Source organism: Trichosurus vulpecula, chromosome 1, assembly GCF_011100635.1.
Source record: "Trichosurus vulpecula isolate mTriVul1 chromosome 1, mTriVul1.pri, whole genome shotgun sequence".
NCBI classification, from domain to species: domain Eukaryota; kingdom Metazoa; phylum Chordata; class Mammalia; order Diprotodontia; family Phalangeridae; genus Trichosurus; species Trichosurus vulpecula.
Window position 1 is genome coordinate 254,397,357 of NC_050573.1, and position 21,107 is coordinate 254,418,463.

Genomic DNA, 21,107 nt, shown 5'->3' on the forward strand with positions numbered 1-21,107 from the left:
CTAAAATCCCATCTTCTATAGGAAGCCATTACTAATCCCCCTTAATGTGAGAGATTTATATCTTGTCTGTACATAGTTGTTTACATGGAGTCTCTCTCATTAGACAGTAAGCATTCTGAGAGCTGGGATTGCCTTTTACCTTTCTTTATATTCCCAGTCCTTAGTGTAGCGCTTGATGTTTAATAAATGATAATTGATTAAGAATTAACATAAATTAATAATCCAACTAAATTAAATTCATCTTTTAAAAACACTAATATTTTTATTTCAATTATTTTTATAGAAATTTTTCAAAATGTTTAGCAACTTACTAACCTTTTAAAGAGAATTATACTAAAAACAATTCAACTTTTTCTTGAACACTGACAAGACTGCAAAACTGGAATACTTTTCTGATTGAAAACTAATTTCTTTTACATTAATTTAATATATCTAGGTTTGGAATGGAGTATAATTTCACAGGAAAGATTGGTTAACAGCAGAAAGCATATAAGTAAACTGTTTAGATCAGAATGATTAGTCACTGTAACAATATCTTTCCCAAAAACATATTTTAAGTGTAGCTAGGTGGCACAACGGATATAGTACTGGGTCTGGAGTTAGAAAGACTCATCTTCCTGAGTTCAAATCTGGCCTCAGACATTTGTTAGCCAAGTGACCATGGGTATGTCACTTAACCCTGTTTGCCTCAGTTCCTCATCTATAAAACGAGCTAGAAAAGGATGTGGCAAACCACTCCCGTATCTTTGCCAAGAAAATTACAAACAGGATCATGAAGAGTCAGACAAAACTGAAAAACAACTCAACAACAACATATTTTAAGTACTTACTTCCCTTAAGAATAAATATGAATCATTCAATGAGAAATCCAAAGTTTGAATATTATTAGACTATCTACTAAATTATAATTGTGGAACCATTCACTACTAATACCTTTTAATAACTTACTAGTTCTTTTGTTTCTTCATTATCCTTTGAATTTGAGCCTTTAGGCTGGAATTTCCAAAGCAAAGATAATTCCGTCAACATAAGTGGAACCTTCAAGGGGTTTCTAAAAGCCACTTCCACAGTTATTGGTTCTATTAAAGAAAAGCCAATATTGAAGAACATTTTAGAAACAGTGAGCAGTTTGCCAGTTCAGTCTTGATTTGGTTCAATTCTTGACCACTAAAATGAAACAATAATTTTACCCACAAAACTGCTAGTTTCCTAATCACATATATGAAAACAACCACTTGTAAACTGAAGATTAAAAAAAAAAATTCAAATACATCACCTTCTACAACTGCAAGTGGAAATCTTGAGTTGTCTGTATAGCTGTTCAAACAGTACTGTGTTGGATGGAAATTTGATGGAATTATTCCTTTGTTAATTACAGCTACAACTTGCTCTTCAAGTTCTCTCCATTGCTGAGAAGATTCAGAATCATATTCCTGATCAAGACTTATATGAGTAGCTGCTTGCTTTTCACCTAAAAAAAAAAAAGACCCCAAATTGAGCATATGAACATGACTACTCCAAACAAATGAAGGTTGACTGATGCTGATACGATTTTGTTTTTAAAAACTTTTAATCACTTTATGAGATTTTTATTGACTTCAACATGTTTGTGCAGGAAAACTAGGTACGACCTAAGAAAAACTGAGGTTTGTTTAAAAGTGTTTATATTCAGGTTATATCTATGATATAATGTAGTTAAAAATAATAATTCCACTTACCTTCTGCTGGCCGTCTGTCATGACCAAAGAAAACACGTGTTGCTAAGCTGTTAATATATGGTAAAGGAAGCTGTGGTAAAGGGCCATCTGGAGATAACTGACTTACATTCTAGAAGAGGGAAAAATTTTAGAAGGGGAAAAGAACAATTTTTAAGAAAATGCATTCACTCATTACGATTACTATCTTGAAAATACTAAAGAAATTAAAAGACATATTAAACAGAGATATTAAGATACTTCTAGGTCTCATTATGTGAAAGTGATAACACAGAGTTCTTAATATGAACCAAATGTAATTTCTGGCAGGTCCTTGCCGAGCTGGAAAGGCTTTGACTGCAGGTCAGAAAAAGGTGGTATGGTATGATCTGAAGGTTACCTTGTCTAAGTTCAATTTGGCTCATAATCAGAAAGCTGCTTACCAGATAATGAGTTTTTTGGGCAACATCCCACCATTAAACTAAAACATGGAGAAGATTCAATCTGTATCAGTTGAAAGAGTCCCTATATCATTAAATCATAAACAGTTTAAATATTACTGTGTTTAATTATTAATATCATTTATCATACTTCAGAAACTAACTTAGGCATGACAATAAATTATAACTATCCTACCAATAAACCTCAGCAAAGTTGCTGCCCTTTCCACAAGCTTTTCTGAGTTATTCCACAACTCATCAGAAAGCAGAGGGTAAGAAGAAACACTAATGGTTACAGTCTTCTACTACCATGTACCCTCCCTGGCTTCTGAGTAATAGTAATATTGAAGGAGAGAAGGAGTGAGAGAAGAAAAAAGGAAAGGTAAATAGATAGCTCAAGAGCAAGGTAGAAGTTGTTATGCAGAAGTTAGCCATGCCTATCAGAAAAACCACTCAGGAGGTTTGCATTTTGCTGGCACAAATGTCCCAGAAATATTCAAAGATACTGAGCTACTTAAAATAGAAGGCAGTCCAACCCACACTCATGGCTACCACGGTTTGTTTCCATTTGCATGAAATAAAAGGTTAAATGACTAAGAAATTCAGTTGTAGAAAAAGAACATTTATTTTCCTCCTTTCACTTAAAATCCAACCTTATAAATGGTTATAAAGGGCTTTTTATTTGGATATGTCATTAAAATTGGTTTCAACTTAAATTGAAGTATCAACACTCTTTTAACACCACTATAAATAGGAAATACCCACCTTGTAAACATAAAGATATTCTCTGAGGAAGGCTCCTTGCTGAGCAGCAGGTTGTTTGCTCTCATTGATCAAAATGTGCTTAAAGGCAGACACTGCATTGTCAAGCTGTCGAAGTGTAAATGATTGACGACCGATAGTGAAATTAATGTGATCCTCCGCAAGAGACCAGCCTTTTCCTTTGTAAACTTGCATGGCTTGGCAATAGCAACGTAAAGCATGCTTTTTCTGAAATAAAATTTCATGAATTTTTACAAGTTTAATATCATCTTTTTCTAAATGTATCTTGAACCGAAATAGATTTAAAATTTTAAAATCAATAGTGTGAAAAATATAAAGTCATAGCAATGTTACGCTGTTAAAGGATCTTAGAGATAATAAAATTATAGACCAGGAGTATGTAGAAACCTAAGAGGCCATGCAATTAAACTCCTTCATTTTACAGATAAGGAAACCAAGACCTAGACAAGTGAAGTAACTGACCCTATGTTAATTGGTTAGTGGCAGTACCAGGGCATGAATCTAGGTCCTACAATTTTAAATGCAATGTTCTTTCCATTGTTACCTTTCAATATAATATGCATCCATGAAAAGTAAAAAAAAATTATCAGTTAACCAAAGAAGAAAAAAAACTTATCATTACGGTAATCTACAACAATAAAGGCATTCAAATGTTGTTATCCAATCTATAGATTCTTATTCCTCAGTTTTTATGTTTTTCTCCCTAGTCCCCCCAAACAAAAAAATTTTCCCTGATTGTAGTAAGTAATAATTCTATTTTTTTAAATCCAAAAAATTTCTAAAAGTCAATACAGGAATTGCATACAAACCTTTTAAGGTAAAACAGGATAAGCCCATTTCCAATACGGTATAGTGAAAAGAGGATCAGATGTAGACACAGAGGATCTGGGTTAGAATCTCAGATCTGAAACTTAATCCCTGTGTGACCTTGTAAAAGTCATGTAGCCTTTCTAGGTCTGTTTCTGTATCTGAAAAATGAGGGAGTTGAAGTAAATGGCCTCTAAGGTTCCTTCCAGCCCTGAATCTGAGATATTATTATAAACCTTAATGGGACCTTGGAAAACATCTATTCTAACTCTTCTAATTTATAACCTAAATTTTTGTTGCCTTGGTGATCATTTTTATAATTTTAACAGAACTTGTTCAGATCTTCTTTAATTTTACAGGAGAGAGAAGACAGTGGGGCATAGATGTGCTTACAGAAATATTTTATTAGATTTGAATAAAAGAAATAAATATTTGTGAATGGAAATGCTATAGCTAGATAAACAAAATATCATTATTAGAATTATGGTCACTTATTTTGAATAAATGTCAAAATTAATACGGTTATAGTAAACTATCGCTATGTTGCTATACATTGAAGACATAAAAACCATCTCAGTAATGAAATGCACTACCCAACATAAGCATGTTAAGGATATGAGACCATCTGATTTTACATTTTGTGACTACCAGTTTTAAAACTAATACTGGACATGTGTGCTAAGAATAGAGCAATCCTCAGGGGACCTGTATCTCTAAACTAGGAGGACCTGCTGGTCCTCTACCAAGTTATACAGTCACAGTTTCCTCAGAGTGCAATAATCCTTGAGAGAGGCAGCCTTGCAGTCTGACAGACAAGACCATGTCACTCCACAGAATAAGCCTGTAGTCGGAACAACAGTCAATCTCACCAACTAGGTGGGACAGTGGATAGATTACTGACCTGTAGTTAGGAAGACCTGAGTTCAAATCTAGCCTCAGCCACACCCAAGCTCTGGTAAAGTCACTTACCATCTGTTTGTTTCAGTGTCCTCAAGTGAAATATGGGTACAATAACAGTATCTATCTCAAAAGGCTGTACAATATGGTTGTAAAATGCTTAACACAGTGCCTGACACACAGTGGTATATAAATGCTTATAGTAGAGATAATCTATAGCACTGACCTGGAAGGCTTATTGTAAGGATAAAATGAGATAATGTATGCAAACTGCTCTGCAAACCATAAAGTGCTCTACAAATGTCAGTTAAAGAGATCTTCTGCAAGAAACCAGTCTTCCCTTTTACTTGCATGGTTTGGTAATAGCAAAGTAAAGCATGCTTTTTCTGATAGATTTCCTGAATTTTTATAAATGCAGTATCTTTTTCTAATGTTGTTTCCTAATTGTGTCTGGGGTGACCCCTGATGTGTATTGCCAAAATAAAGTAGAAAGTTACTGCTCCCTGAATGATTAAAAATCAAGAATCCAGTATATGAATACAATTGCAAATTTACTATGACATAGGACCAAAGCTATACTTCATTTTTTCCTTCAAAAATGAACTCTAATAATAAGTTATAGTTCAAATACTGCATGATTCAAATTGTTCTTGAGAAAATATACGTAATATGAATGGTTGGTTAATAATTAACTGGCATTTATAGTACACTTTAGTTCATAAAACACTTTAGATATTCAACCATCATAGAGCCCTGTGAGGTAGGAAGTTAGCTATTACCACATCCATTTTACAAGTGAAGAAACAGTTTTAGAATGGTTAAGCAACTAGCCTATAGTCACACAGATACCAAATGTCGGAGACAGAATTTGAACCAAGATACTCCTGACTCCAAAACTAGCACATGTGACACAGCTTCTCACAGAATCACAAAATGAAAGCTAGGAGGGACCTCAGCAGACATGATCCAACCCACATATAAAAATGATCCTTGCTATAGCACAGCCAAAAAATAGTTGTATAGTCTCCAAGTCCTAACCTCAGCAGAAGTGAGCCAACTTCTTTTGTCAATATGAGATCTGTCCTTCAATTCAATAAACCCTCTTCACTGCATAAAGCACGTGGGTACCAAGGAAGATACAAAATTTTGATAAAGCATGGTCCTTGACATCTGAAGTACAGAAAGGGAAGGGCTACATGCGCAGATAATGAAATTACATAAAATGGTACAAAACTAATCAGTAAAGGCTATTTTAGAGTTCATTTGTTCTTTATATCTATCAACCAGGATGGTGATTTTGTAAAAGTTGATTTTTGGAGGCAAAAACTGGGTTATATTAAATCTCATGCTTATGAAATGGTATAAGAGACAGCTGCTTAGTCACCCCGCCCCCACCTCCAAAAGTACTAGTAAATTATTACTATTAATACTCTGATTACAAAGGAAATTCTTTTTAAGGTTCCATTTCTATACCTCCACATAAGTCCTACTCCAATGCCTAATTGTGGTATGGAGCTGAACCTCAATACTCAAAAATAGGCTACATATGCCAGGAGGGCATATATAATGGCAGGTTCTACATTATGCAGATAAGTATTCAAGCAGACTATTTGCTATCCAAAAACCAGACTACCAATATATGAAAATGTATGTAGCCAATATATTAGCCATTAGGTCATGAATTCTTTGGCCAGGAAGACTACTAAAACAATGAAAAATAAAATATAGCCCTCAATCTTATTCAGTCCCTTTCTATTTCCATAGCCATGATAAGAAAGGGGGAAAAGAATGCTAGAAGTCAAAAAGTTTATAGAAAGTTTATAAACATTATTTTTAAACAAAAATTATCCTTCTCTTTACTCCTGACCCCAACGAGAAAGCAAATAAGAAAGAAAAGACAAAACCCTTTAAGAAACATGAATAGATAGTTCAAGCAAAATAATTTTCATACCAGCTAGGTCTAAAAATTATACTTAATCTGTAGTCTGTGTCTATCACATCTGCCAGGAATCTGGCAGTATGTTTCACCATGAGTCCTAAGGAATTGGGGTTGATTATTGTGGTGATCAGAGTTCCCAAGTTTTCTTTTCTTTTTTAATATTTTGTCATGAAGATGACTGAGAAATAGTGTGGTAGGCATGAATCCAAGCTAGAAATGTTGAGTTCCAGGTTAGAGACAGAGCCTAGAGCACAGCAGGAGTAAGGCAGCATAAAAATATCCAAAAAGCTGTATGTGGCTCTGGGTCCAGGTTAGAAATGGTAAATATTCACCAATCAGAATGATAGGATTCCAGGTGTGAGCTTAAGTTTTGGGGTGGAAGGTAGAGAGGAGGAGCACTACAACTTGAAGGTGACAAGGAAGTAGCATGGTGCATCTGGGTGTAAGCTAGATCTTTAAAAGATATCAAAAACTAACAAACCATATTTCTAATTTCTCAACTCTACAAAATATTTATGAGAATGATCTACACAGGCATTCAGGGTATGCTTGACAGAAAAACGAGAAGAAAAGAGAAGCTTTTGGCAGATGATTTTCCACAGCTGATTACACCTTCAAATTTACAAAACTGAAAAAGTTGAAGAGAATAAAGAGCTGTTGTTTTCTGATGGTTGGGAACCATTTTAAAAAAGGCTCTGGTTTAGCAGAGTATTAAAGGTTCTCCTCCAACAAGTTTTCTTCCATGCATATTCCAAGATCATACAAGATTACCTGATAGATTAGAATTCAAGAGTTCTAAATATCAATTTCAAAGACACTTAAAAGAAGCAAACAAATGCTCCCCCAAAAGGTGTTGAACAACCTAGAGGATGCTTCAGGGATGACCCATAAGAGTCTAAATGGAAAAGAGAATGCCTTTAGATGATGACATCCTCCAAATGCTTGTGCTTCCAGATGATGTTGTGCTGATTCTATCAGGTGCCAAAAGACTATAACAGCATAAGACCGCTTTAAAAAAAAAAGATTAGCCTAGCAACCCACACAAGAGAACTAAGTGAATAAAGACATATTTATGATTATGGCATGCAATTGGATGGTCAAGTATTAGTTAGTCCATCAGTACACATATCCTGAAAAGGTACCACAAATGAACAATGAGCTACGAACCAAAGTGAAAAGAAGCAAGTAGACTGGGTTGCACTCGGGAGGTTGTATGGAGTTTTCATTGATTCCAAGTTGTTTCTTGACACAAAAACTCATTTTTTAATCTCTAAATCCCTCATTAATGCTATAAGGCTATGAATCATAGAACACCATGAATCACAAAGACCTAAAATGGTGGGTGATACAAAGGGCAATGGAGATAATATGGTAGGTTTAAGTAGGCAATGAGGATTTGTTTGCAAGAAGTGATATAAAAGACATGACCAAAACATGACTGGAAAAAGAGAGGATAGTCATATAGCAAAAGCAAAGGATAACAAATGGATGGCCCAAGCATTACACCAATATATTAAAAGACTTTCAACACAGGAAAGTCGTCTATAAAGGAATTCTCTGAAGTCACCAGGTACTGAAAATTTTGGAAATGAGTTTAATTCTTCAAAGTATAAGAGCTATTATGAGCTCCAAACCATTACCTTCATTTGCCACTTGGTAAATAATGTAATTTGCACTCTGGTTCATATCTATATTAACTGAGATTAAAAATTCAAACTTAATATTGAAATGAAGTGAGAAGAATCATATGGCTAGGACCAAAGAATATATGGAAGAAAGTAATATATAGTAAAACTAAAAAAGTAGGTTAGAGCCAGATTGTGAAGGACTTAAAATTCCAAAGAAAATAAGTGTGTATTTAATCATAGAGGCAATAGGGAGTCTATTGGAGTTTATTGAGAAGGGAGTGGCATGGACAACCTTCTGCTTTAGGAATAACACTCTGGCAGCTGTGTAGTAGATAGATTAGCAAGGGGAGAGACTTAAGGCAGAGAGACCAATTAGGAGACAACTGAAAGAGTCCAGGAAAGGATGTATTTCACATATTGAGCATACCTAGCACAAAAGCATAGAGATGAGAGATGGAAAACCTTAAACAGGTCAGTGTAGCTGGCATACAAAGTATATGAAGTGGAGTAATGTGCAATAATCCTGGAAAGTTAAGCAGAAACCAAGTTTTGATGGGCTTTAAGTGACAAATTAGAAAGTTTATACTTCATCCTTGAGGCAAAATTGAGTCACTGAAGGTTTTAGAGTACAGGAATGACATGGTAATCCTTGTGCTTTTGGAAGTCTATTCTGTCAGTTTTGTGGAAGTCAGTTTAAAGCAGGGGGAAGTGGGGAGTACCTACCTCACAAGTTATGAGAGTCAAATAATATAACTTACTCAAAGGACCTTTCAATCCTTAGAGTGTTAAGCAAAATCATCAATCATCAGACTCCTCTGAGGAGATGTACAAGAACAGCGCAGGATGGGAAGGAAAGAAAAGGCTGTGTTCTATGAAGCATACCCACAAGGATGAAGTCATAGATCCACAAGTATTTGTACACAATGTAAATAACATCATACTATTTTTTAATTGGAGCTTTTAAGTACATCCCAATAGTCCCCCATTAATGCTTTAAGGCTACAAATCATAGAATACCAAGAACTCAAAATACTAGGACCAGGATCACAGTGTGTGATCCAAAGGGCAAAAGAAATAGACATGGTAGATTGCAAGCAGGCAATGATGACTTGTTTGGAAGAAAGAAACACAGAAGAAATAATCAAAAAGAAAAACAAACTGGAAGACAAAGGACTATCATATAGCAAGAGTAAAGGAAAACCAATGAACAAAACAAACATTATACTAATAAGATCTTAAAAAACATTCAAAACAGGTACATCCTCCATAAAAGAATTATGTAAAAACAAGGCAATAAGTGAACCTATCCAGGACAAACTATTATGAATAAAAATTCATATTTTCACTTATATTCACCAAAATTTAAACTCATGAATGCTGCTATTCTCAGGAGCCAAAGGATAGCACAGCTTCCTTCACCCTGCAGTTTAAAAATATGAGTGAGGGGAAGAATACCACCACATTTTCCCCCTAGTCACTCCTCCAATAGAAACAGGTATGGAGCCTTTTACAGGATAAATGCTTACTGAGCATCTACCACATGCAAAAAAATATTGACTGGCAACACCAGGAGCAATATTCCAGAAGTATGAAGGTTTAAGATGCTGATATAACCAAAGTGTGAATTTATTCCAATTTAAGGTAATTTCTTTAAATCTTAAGAAGCTGAATGATTTTTTATAACAGTATATGTGCAGAAATAGACAATGCTTTAAATAACCTAGTCTATCTATATTTTTAAGTGAAGTAAATCCACTTACCTGTCCTGCTTTACTAAACCGATGGCCAGCCAATATCATGTGAAAGGCAAATTTTCTAACCATGGGGTTCTTCATGTTTATAAAGCAATGTGCTGCCTGTTCTAAGAGAAGAGCACTTCGGAGATCAGAATCCTATTTAATGTTTAAAGAAAAATAAAAATATTAGTGTCATCACAATATAAAACAAAAAGTAGAACTGGTTATAATCAACTTTTTAAAAAACCAAATACTTCATATCAACAGCTGCTCTTAGTTTATACTGGGCAGAGATGAAGGGGGAAATCCATCTTCCTCGTGATTTCAGATGTATTATCTAAAGACAAATCTTATAAAGTTTTGAAAGCATTTCTCTGAATAAAAGCCATTTAATATAAAGTATTATGTTACTGTGAAAAATCACATTTCATGACTGATGAAATAACTGATCTGATTACTTTTTGATCCAATGATGAATTTTTGAAGAAATCTTAACAGATCATATGATCCATTTTTGCATATGGCAAATAACTACTTCGACTAGAAATTTAATACATATCGGTAGATACCAAAACTAAATTTGAAAAGAGGAAATGAAAATAATGGTTCCACAGTCCTATAATTCCTCTTTCTATGACTAACTAGGTTCATTTCCATTCCACTAAAAAAAAAACTGAAAAATATTACAATGTGTTCTTTTCTTGGCTTTTTGAAAATTTTACTCAGAGAATTTTCATTATAATTTTTACGTTTTTCAAGAAAATCAACCAAGGTACTGATTTAAAGGCCAGATATGACTATTAGATCTAAGAAAGTTTAGGAGTAAAATCATAAAAAGATTTTATTTTCCTCTGCAGCTATCATAATAGGCAAAGAAACAGTACAACTTGAAATTTTTTTGTCCCTTCAACGGACCCTAATATTAATGGCATTTCTTTAAAAATCATAGAACTGAATTTACTATCCTTTGAGATTCATTTCATTTGAAACACTAATACATTAATAATTACTGAGAAAGCACTAAAGGTTGTTGGTTAAACAGCAGCAACTTCTTTCCCAAACTTTCTCGTCTTTAACTATATGTAAGCAGAACTTACTCTTCCAACTGTTCTGCTGCCAACATTTTCTCCCAAGAAGTTAAAAACAGAAAAATACCAACTTTAAAGGCACTAAGTTTACATTTTATGCATTTTAAACTAAAAAGTGTTTAATGGATCAAAGATTAACACCAATTATTTTAACCTGGGTAGGTATATGTTTAAAAATGTTAATAATTTAAGGCTTGACAAATTATATATTTTATGAACAGAAGCCTCCATATTACATCAATTTTTTTCTTTTACAAGAGAGAAATGAAATGTACAAATGACTACTTTAATATAGTAATATCTCCATCTCCTACAATCAAAATATCTGAAGATGAAGAAAAACACATAAGGTACCATGTCAAAATGCACACTGAAAATCAGCTGAACTAGAATGACTGAATTAGGCAGAATTAAGTTTTTCACATTCTAACTTATACACTTGATTCTGTGGCTCAAACAACCTTTACAAAAAAAGGTATCTAAAAGAAGATACTAAGATAGGATGGTCACGTACTAACTGGACAAATCTAAACTATACTAAAACAAATCCAAAAACACTGCATCACACTATTGAACACCAAAGATCATAATATTCCTCACAAACACGTTTGGCAAGGCAAAACACACAGAATGCAGGGCTTGAAGTCAAGAAGTTTATACTGAAATACTGCCTTGGACACTTAATAGTTTAGTGACTCTGAACAAGTCATAATTTCCATGTGCTTTAATCAACTCCCTAGAACTTGATCTACTAAGTCACAGATGAGCTGAGAACACAATTGTGGAGCACCACACCAAAGGTTCCCTATGTTGACGAAAATACCACAGATCCTTCACATGTCTTTGTCCCAAGGAATCACTTTTATGAGATTATATTATTTACTTATCATGAAACATACTTTGCATACATAACTTTTTTCCCTGACCGTGAAGACAACAAGAAGTCTGAAACGACAAATTTGGAACACATCCCTTGACTTAAAAAAATAAATACAGGTTAAAAACCTAAAACCAGAATTTGCCTAGTTTCCTTATTTCTAACAAGGGAACTACCATTCTTTCAATCATTCAGGTTCACAATAAAGGGATCATCATCCTTGACTTTTCATTCGGGTTCACTCCCCATATCCACTTAGTTTCAAAGTTTTATTGATTATTTCTCCACAATATCTCTACAATCTATCCCTTTCTCTCCACTCTCATAAACACCCTTTCAGGCCCTCACCACCTCTTGCCAAAACTATTACAAATAGCCTAAATGGTCTCCCTACATCCAGACCTCTTCAATTGACTCTTCACATAGCTGATAAATTTATATTCCTAAAGCAGGGCTGTCCAACCTTAGGTTTTTATTGAAACAATAGACAATATATTTTGATTTGACATTTTGGTGACAGCTCTATAGTAGCTCAGCTTTGTTTACTAAAGCATTTATATAAATTTCTATGCTTGTAGGTGGGCCACATGCGGCCCACTGGCCGCATTTTGGACAGCCCTGTCCTAAAGTATGGGTCTGACCACATGCCTCCTTCGCTCAAGTTTCATAGATTATCTTGGCCCTGGGATGAAATACAAAACACTTTGTCATCCAAAGTTCTTTGCAATGTCTCTTGCCTACTTTTGCAGTATGATTATACGATGTTCTCTCACATATCCTATCTGGCAGACAAACTGACCTATTTGCTGTTCCACCTTCATATAACGCTACCTCTCACCTCTGTCCCCTTGCACAGGTCTGAAATATCATGCCTGGAATGTCCTCCCTCCTCATTTCTGGTTTTTAGCAATCTCTAACTCACTCAAGTGCCACTTCTTAAAAAGACCTTTCTTAATTCTTTCAACTGTTAGTGCTCCCTATACCTCCCTCCCAATTACTCTGTATTTATTTTGTACCAATTTTGTATTCACACATCTGTGTACACATTGTTTTCCTCTAGAAAGTAAATTTGCTGAGGACGGGTACTGACAGTCAGTCAGATAGGATTTATTAAGCCCCTACTATATGACAGGCACTGTGCTAAATGCTCAGGATTAAAAAAAAAAAAAGGCAAAAGACAATCCCTGACCTCCACGAAATAATGAAGAGTGAAATGAGAAGAACCAAGAGAACATTGTATACAGTAACAGTGGTATGGTTTTAGAAACAACTTTGAACAATCAAGTCATTCTCACTATTTTAAATACCCAAATTAACAGCAAAAATCCTATGAAGATGCTATTTAAATCCAGTAAAAGAATTCACACACACACACACACACACAATACACACACGTGTATATGTATATGTGTGCCTGTGTGTACGTACATATGTATGTATATGTATGTATATACACACATACAGATTTGTGTTTAATGGTAGCCACCTCAAAGTTTGGGGCGGGGGGAAGGGGGAAAAAAATCACACGATAACTTGTATATTTGAAGGGAATAGTAAGTTGTACATAATGGATCTGCAATTTCAGGTACAATCTTCTGTTTTTATATCCTATTTTATTATGGAAGTGCTTGTTTTATTTCTTAAGTTCAGAATAAAATAAATAAGTCTTAAAAAAAAAAAAGACAATCCCTGCTCTCAAGGAGTAGTCACTGTCCTATGGGGGAGACAACTCACAAACAACTATGAACAATCAAGATAAATACAGGGTAAATTGGTAATAGTCTCACAAGGCAGATTAAGGAAGCCTGAGAAATGCTTCCTGGAAGAGACAGGACTTTAAGATTTGAAGGAAACCAGGGAAGCTAGGAGTTGAAGATGAGGAGGGAGAGTTCCAAGCATAGGAACGGCTGGCAAAAATATTCCAATTTGAGAGGAATGAGAAACAGCAAGTTTCAGTGTCAGTGTCAGGGGATCTTAGTGTAAGTGGATCTTAGAATATTGGCAGGAAGGGGGGTGTTAAGGCATAAGAAGACTGGAAAGGTAGGAAGCAGCCAGGTAATGAAGGGCTTTATAAGTCAAATAGAGGATTTTACCTTTGATCCTGGAGGCAACAGGGAGCTAATGGAGTTTATACGACAGTGAGCTGAGGCAAGGAGGGTTGTGGAATGTGATCAGCATGGTCAGACCTGCACTTTAGAAAGATCAACTTGACAGCTGAGGATAGGATGGATCAGGGTGAGGAAAGACTTCAGACAGGGAGATCAACCAGCAGGCTACTATAACAGTTCAAGAGTGAGGAGATGAGAGCCTATACCAGGGAGGTAGAGGTTGTCAGAGGAGAAAAGGGAGCATATAGGAAAGTAGGAAAAATGGATTCAATAATTACCTGGATGGAGTGGGGGGGAAAGTGAGAAAGACTAAGTGATCAAGGATGACACTAGGTTGGGAGTGCAGGCAACTGGTAGAATGGTAGTATCCTTGATAGTACTAGGAAATGTGGATGAGAAGAAAGCCTTGGGGAAAAGATAATGAATTCAATTTTGGTCATGTGGAGTTTGGATATCTACAGGACCTCCAGTTTCAGATACCTAATAAGCAATTGGAAATGCAAGACTGGAGGTGAGAGGAGGGGTTGGGGTTGGATAAGTATATCTAAAAGTCATCTGCAAAGAGATAACTGAAATCATGGGAGTTCATAAGATCAACAGGTGAAATAGTATGGAGGGAGAACAGAAGGCCTAGCGAAGGGCCTGAAGAGACAGCCACAAAAATAAAGATCCGAAAAAGGGGGGCAGAGAAATGGTCAGACAGGTAGGAGGAAAACTAGGTGACAGCAGTGTCATTAAAAGAAAGAAGAGAATTTCAAAATGAAGAGGATAATCCACAGCAGAGGTACCAAATTCAGATCCACAGGCCACTTTTGGCCCAACCAGATTAAAACGTAATTGGGAAATGTTTAACAAAATAATTAAAAATACAATACAACATAAATAATGTTATTTGTAATTTTCTGAGTCACTATGAGGGCCTCAGGGATTTCCGAGTTTGACACTACTGATCCATGGTGTCAAGGCTGTACTCAGGTTAAGAAAGATAACTATTAACAAAAGGCCATTAGATTTAAAAAATTAAGAAATTGTTAATAACTTTGGAGAGAAATATTCCAGTTGAATGAAGGGGGCAGAAACCAGACTGCAAAGAGTTAAGTAGCAGATAAAAGGAAAGGAAGTAGATGGCCTTCTCAAGGAGTTTAGTAACAAAAGACAGGATATACCTAGGGGGATAGATGGGTCAAGTGAGAGTTTTTTGAGGATAGGGGAGATGTGGACATATTTATAAGCAATAGGGAAGCAAACAGTAGACAAGGAAAGACTGAAGATTAATAAGAGAGGAGGGATGATGGAGGAAACAAACTTACAGAGAAGACAGGATGAAATAGAACCACTTGTGTATAAAGAGAAGTTTGCTTTGACAAAAAGAGGGACCTCTTCATGTGAGACAGGGATAAAGGAGAAGACAGTGGCAGAAAACATCTGAGTGATATGAAATGAGGTGAAGGACAGCAGAGGGAGCTCTCAGTGAATGGCTTCGGTTTTTTTTCAGTGAGACAAGTTTCTCAGAAACGGATGGGTTAGGATGAAGGCGGTTTGAAAAGGTTTGGAAAAACTGCTATTGTGCATGGGATAGTGAATCAGGGGACATGTAAAACGATTGTTTTGCCACTGTGAAGGCCCAGTTGAGATTATGTAACATAAACTTATAATGGATCCAGTAAGAACAGTTTCATGATTTCCCCCCAGCTTCATTCAGTAACATATGAGTAGAAATTAAAGCAATGAATGGTGGGAAAAATACAAAGCTGTGGATGAACAAGATCTTCTATAAGATAAACAGGCAAGGGACTTAAAAGAACAGTGTAGAGTTGAACTGGGTCATGAGGGGTCAAAATGGGGAAAGGAAGCAAATGAAGGAGCGATGGCCTAGGAGAGAATGGAATAATGGAGGGATTAGACACTGAGGTTTAAGGCTGAAAGAGAGAAGAAAAGATGTGTTGTTTTTTCTTAATCTCTGTATCCATATTGGCTACCCATGGTTCCCCAAACAAAGTGGGTAGTTACTAAATGTTTACTGAAAGGAATTGAATTGAAATGAAACTAAGGATCATTAGAGTTCCAGAAGATTCAAAGGTCAAGGAGTCAATAAATGCAAACTCCTTTCTACATGTTAATCCCATTAGCATTATATTCTACTCTTCCTTTTCAGCTCCTGGACCCAGAAGCAATAATCACAAATATCCAGCATGACTTCTTCAAGAACAGGTCATGCCAGACTTAACTATGTCTTTGACAAGATAGATCAAAGAGTTTACTTAGGTTTTAGCAAAGCATCTGATAAGGTCATATGCTATTGTTGTAGAAAATATGAAAAGAGATGGTAATGATGACAGCGTGATTAAATGGATTCAGAAGTGATTAAATAACTGGACCCAAGCAGTCATTAATATTTCTATCCCAAGTTGGAAGAATGTCTCCAATGAATAGCCCCTGGGACTTCAGCTTAGTCCTAGGTTGTTTAACATAGTTGTTTTGTAGGTGAATTGGGTACATGAATGGATGGCATATTTACCAAATTTTCAGATGGGACAAAACAGAGAAAAATAACTATTTTACTACTGGGTGTTCCTAAGGTCTGGCCACACAGGCAATTGACAGCAGTATGGAGTTATTGCATCAAATTCAGGTGAATCTTTCAAAGCGCATCAACCTTTGCATCACAAATGAACTGAAGATGTTATTTGTTAATATTCCAATTAAATAAAATGTTGCTGAAAATTTCATTCATTTCATTTCTTGAAAATATGCATTTTTGCTTATGTGTCCAGACTTTAGGAACACCCTGTAGATGGAAGATTAAGGATTCAAAAAGATCTTGACATGCTAGAAAATTGAGCTGAATTTAGTTAAGATGAAATTTCACAGAGACAAATGTAAGGTTTTATACTTGGATCAAAAAATCCAACTTCCTAGATATTAGATATGAAAGGCGTTGCTAGAGAAGTGATTTTTCATCTTAAACCTAGGGGGTTTACATAGGCTGTAAACCAAATGAGTCAAAAGTTTATCATGGCATCCAATAATCTCAGACTGTGTTATAAGAAACAGAAAGTCTAGGTAAAGTGATAGTTTCTCTGAGCATACAACATCTAGGTGGCATAACACCGATGAAATCCCAAGATAAAGTCCTATGATACATACCCATATGTTTCAGAGGTATTGAAGAAGAGGGGTTATTCGACAATATCAATTGCTACAGAGGGGTCAAAAAGGATGAAGACTGAGAAGAAGTGATTGGAATGAACAATAAAGAGATCACTGTTGACCTTTCAAAGAGCCGTGCCACTTGAGTGAGGGAGACAGAATCCAGATTACAACAGGGTGAAATGAGTGGGACATGAGATGTTGGCAGCAAAAATATAGCTTTTGGTTTTTCTAGGCACTTGGCTACAAAATGGAGGATATACAGGATGATAATTTGAGGGGATGGTTAGGTCAAGTGAAAGTTTTTAAAGGATAGGGAAGATCTAGGAATGTTTATATAAAGTAGAGAAGTAGACAACTGATAAGAAGAGAATGAAAATTAGGGAAACAGAAGGTCTGAGAAACAGAGCCTTTAAAAAACTTTTATTAATATAAAATTTAAAAATTTAGGTATGGTTATTTATAGTATAGACTATCAACACAAAAATAGAACAAAAAATTATGAAGTGAATTGTTTAGAATATACGCTTTTAAAAATCAAAGGATGTGTATATGACTATTTGTCTAGAACCTAGAACTGGATATAATACTATTCTAAAATAATTTAACTCCCTTCTTTTTCTTTCCCCTAGTGAAAGAAAAGGAAAATAAAAATAATCCTAGCAACGAATAAGCACAGTCAGGCAAAACAAATCCACACATTCGCCATGTACAAAAGATGGTCATTGAAACATTTTTTAAAATGCACAGAAGAGAATAGAAGGGAATTAAGAAGGAAATAAAGACAAGCAAGACAGCCTAGAAAGTAACATGTTGAATGTGTGTGTGTGTGTGTGTGTGTGTGTATTTCAAGGTGCATGTAGGAAAAAATTTCAGTTTCAAATACAATGCTTTTTCTGTTCTATATCCTTTGTGGAAGAGTTATCTTGGGGGGAGGGGGCTCATTAAATTCAGACTTTAAAAAATTTACTGTCTTCAAAGAGATTTACTAACAGAAAAGATGACAAGTCAATCAAATAGTAAGAGCAAAGGGTAACCAATGGATGGCTTTCATGACTACTGGCTCCCACACAAGGTCAAGAGAATAAGGTAGTTCTCTACATGTGGCATGGATACTCTGTGGAAGATTTCTGGGGGAACATGGACAAGAATCACTCATGATCAGAAAGCATGGATAGATCTGATCTACAGCAGTGGAGAAAGCACCCACATTCATGAGATCATAGGTCAAAAGTAGCAAAGATAATGAGGTGTATTCCTGAAAGGCTGCATATAAATCCAATTGTTGTAAATTAAATCTTCATTTATAAATGGCTTAAGTAATCATGTGTCAAATTTCCTTAAAGAGTAATCTCTTTGTAATATATATCACCTAATTTGTTGTACAATAAGATTTTATTGTGTTTGCATAAAATGGACCACACCAAATTTCCAATATAAAGATATTGCTCCTTTATACAAAAGTAAATAAGTCAGATATAGTAAAGCTAGTTAAGTCAAAGAGTCAATACCTCACTGGTCAATCGTATCAGAAGAGCAGCAGCCTCTGAATATTTGCTTTGGCTTTTTAATATTTCAGCACTAAGCAAAACACATCTTTCTGCTAACACCATATTCCTAAGAAGAAAATTAAAAATATTACAAAAATATCCTGGAAATCATGTAGCAAATCACATTAAAACAAATACAACCTGATTTTAAATTCTAGCTTTCTAACATAAAGCCATTAATGTCCTTCTCTTTCTTATAGTATATACAAGTAAAAATGTCACAAAGAACTGCACAAGGAAAACAAACATTTTGCTGGAAGATTTTGTGGTGATAGTATGTTGCTAGAAATCACATTTTCAATATGCATTAGGTGGGTAAGCCCAGATAACTAAGTTAGTAGCTAATTGGGAAATGAAAATTGCTGTAAATATGAGAGGTGGCATCGTCTGTGTTTGTTCACTTTTCTTTCTCCTCGTCTAAGAAGTGTGAGTTTGATTTTGATTAACTGTTTGAAAAGAGTTTGAATTTTTTTTTCCTGGTCAGCTTGGTTAGGAATTTGAGGTAAAGTTAGAAAAAAAGGGTATGAAGAGTTCCCTAGTTAACTGAAAGTGAAGACTGCTTATCTTACCAGTATGTGATCAGGTTTTGTGGAGCTACTACATTAATCAATATTAGAGAATACTGTCTTTACCAATGAAAATTAGTACCTTTATGAAACTTGTAGTCTTAAAGAACTGCCTAAGAGTACTAAGAGGAGGCAGTATATTAGAGGCAGGACTTGAATCCAAGTCTTTCAGGCTCTAAGGCTAGCTTTCTATCCACTGTGCCACACTGCCCCTCAATACTGAAACATAAAAAATATAACAATGAAATATTCACAAATACAATAACAAGTGCAGACTCACTGTAATAAAATTTTACCTATTTTTAGTGACAAATTATAAGATGGTATTATTTTATGAGAAAACAGCAATAAGAATTTTTTTATTTCCATTGTACCATAAGCTTTATACTAATACCATGAAAATATCCTGATTCTAAAATTACAAAAACTTCACTACTTTTTATTAACTACTTCTTAATAAGTGTAGTTTATTACTTCTTAGTACCTATTTTATCTTGAAACCACCTGAAAGTAAGAATTCTAATGGAGGACAGTGAGTTTATTTTCATGAAACTCTAAGAATCATCCCTAATTTTAGTATTCATTTGACTATAATGTTGTAAGTTCTTAAGTGAGCAAATTATACCACATGAAATCTCATCTAAAATATAAAACTAGTGGAAAACCTGCCTCAACTAGCTTTCATTCCTGTTACTTGATTTAGGTAACTATCTCAAGCATTCCAGGTGTGAGAAAACAATTAGATTCTTCATTTTAAAATCCAGCAGTATTAGGGATAGCTAAGTGGCGCAGTGAGTAGAGCACCAGCCCTGGAGTCAAGAGGACCTGAGTTCAAATCCAGCCTCAGACACTTGACACATATACTAGCTGTGTGACCTTGGGCAAGTCACTTGACCTCAATTGCCCTGCCTTCCCACCTCAAAAAAAAAAAAAATCCAGTCGTATTATAAAAACCAATCTTTATCCAAAAGTGAATAGAAGAAATTTCAAAGTCACCTACTTGCATATATCCCTGTATGTTTGAATTGCTGTATCCATGTAATGAGCAGGGTAAGGTCTAGGTGCTCCAGGCTGAAGAAAAGCTGACACTGCTGCCATTTCCTAAAGGAAAAAAAATATAATTTGTGCTATTTCAGAGGAAATACCCATGTTATTTACTAAATCAGAAATTCATGTCAGAGCAATTATATTTGCACTCAGCAACTAAACATTAAAATTAATACAAATAGCAGATATCATGTGATAAATAAATAAAAAACTTTAGGAAATCAAATCTAAAATACTGACCAACTTTAAATTCACAAGTCTGCCGCTTAACTACAAAGGGAATATCCTTGGGTAACTCTAAGCTTATAAATTTCAATTATTATCTTCTTTAAAAGAGACTGGTCCTCTCTATCTCACTCATGCTGGAAGCATATCAGCCCCTCACAGACCCAATTCTATTACTGATCAGCATGGAAACTTTGACCTACTGTTTCCAACCTGGGTTGGCTCACCCTACCTTAGGAAGCTTGGTAAATACTCTCCCCTTCCCTCCCTCACCCTTAACCCTGGAGGTTCACCATAATGGTACCAGGCTTAGGAGTAATACTTGATCACCTTTAGTCCTACTGAAGCTCAGAATCCCTAAGTGATCCACCAACTTAAGCATTCCTAGTAGCAAGAACTATAGGCAAGGCTCTATCATGCCTAGCCAAAGCACAAAAATTAAAGAAGCTATTTAACTAATACTTGTATAGTCCTAAGGAATCTTCTTTTGCTGCCCCTAAAGTATTTTGCTATACTTCGTAGCCAAAAGCTTTTAACTTAATGATCTACGCATTATACATTTTATCACTATT

The 21,107-nt window shown here is 35.2% G+C and overlaps 1 protein-coding gene across 3 annotated transcripts in view; it reads right to left on the minus strand.

The window, feature by feature from the left end:
* The window catches only part of TRAPPC8 (trafficking protein particle complex 8), a 132,152-nt gene that overhangs the window by 63,267 nt on the left and 47,778 nt on the right, over nucleotides 1-21,107 (minus strand). For all 3 annotated transcript variants that reach the window (XM_036757723.1, XM_036757715.1, XM_036757729.1), the window contains 7 exons: nucleotides 20,264-20,364; nucleotides 18,659-18,764; nucleotides 9,949-10,080; nucleotides 2,900-3,124; nucleotides 1,719-1,827; nucleotides 1,277-1,471; nucleotides 949-1,079 (listed from right to left, as the gene is read on the minus strand). In XM_036757723.1, the coding sequence (XP_036613618.1) occupies nucleotides 949-1,079; nucleotides 1,277-1,471; nucleotides 1,719-1,827; nucleotides 2,900-3,124; nucleotides 9,949-10,080; nucleotides 18,659-18,764; nucleotides 20,264-20,364 (999 nt within the window). The remainder of the gene's footprint in view (nucleotides 1-948; nucleotides 1,080-1,276; nucleotides 1,472-1,718; nucleotides 1,828-2,899; nucleotides 3,125-9,948; nucleotides 10,081-18,658; nucleotides 18,765-20,263; nucleotides 20,365-21,107) is intronic.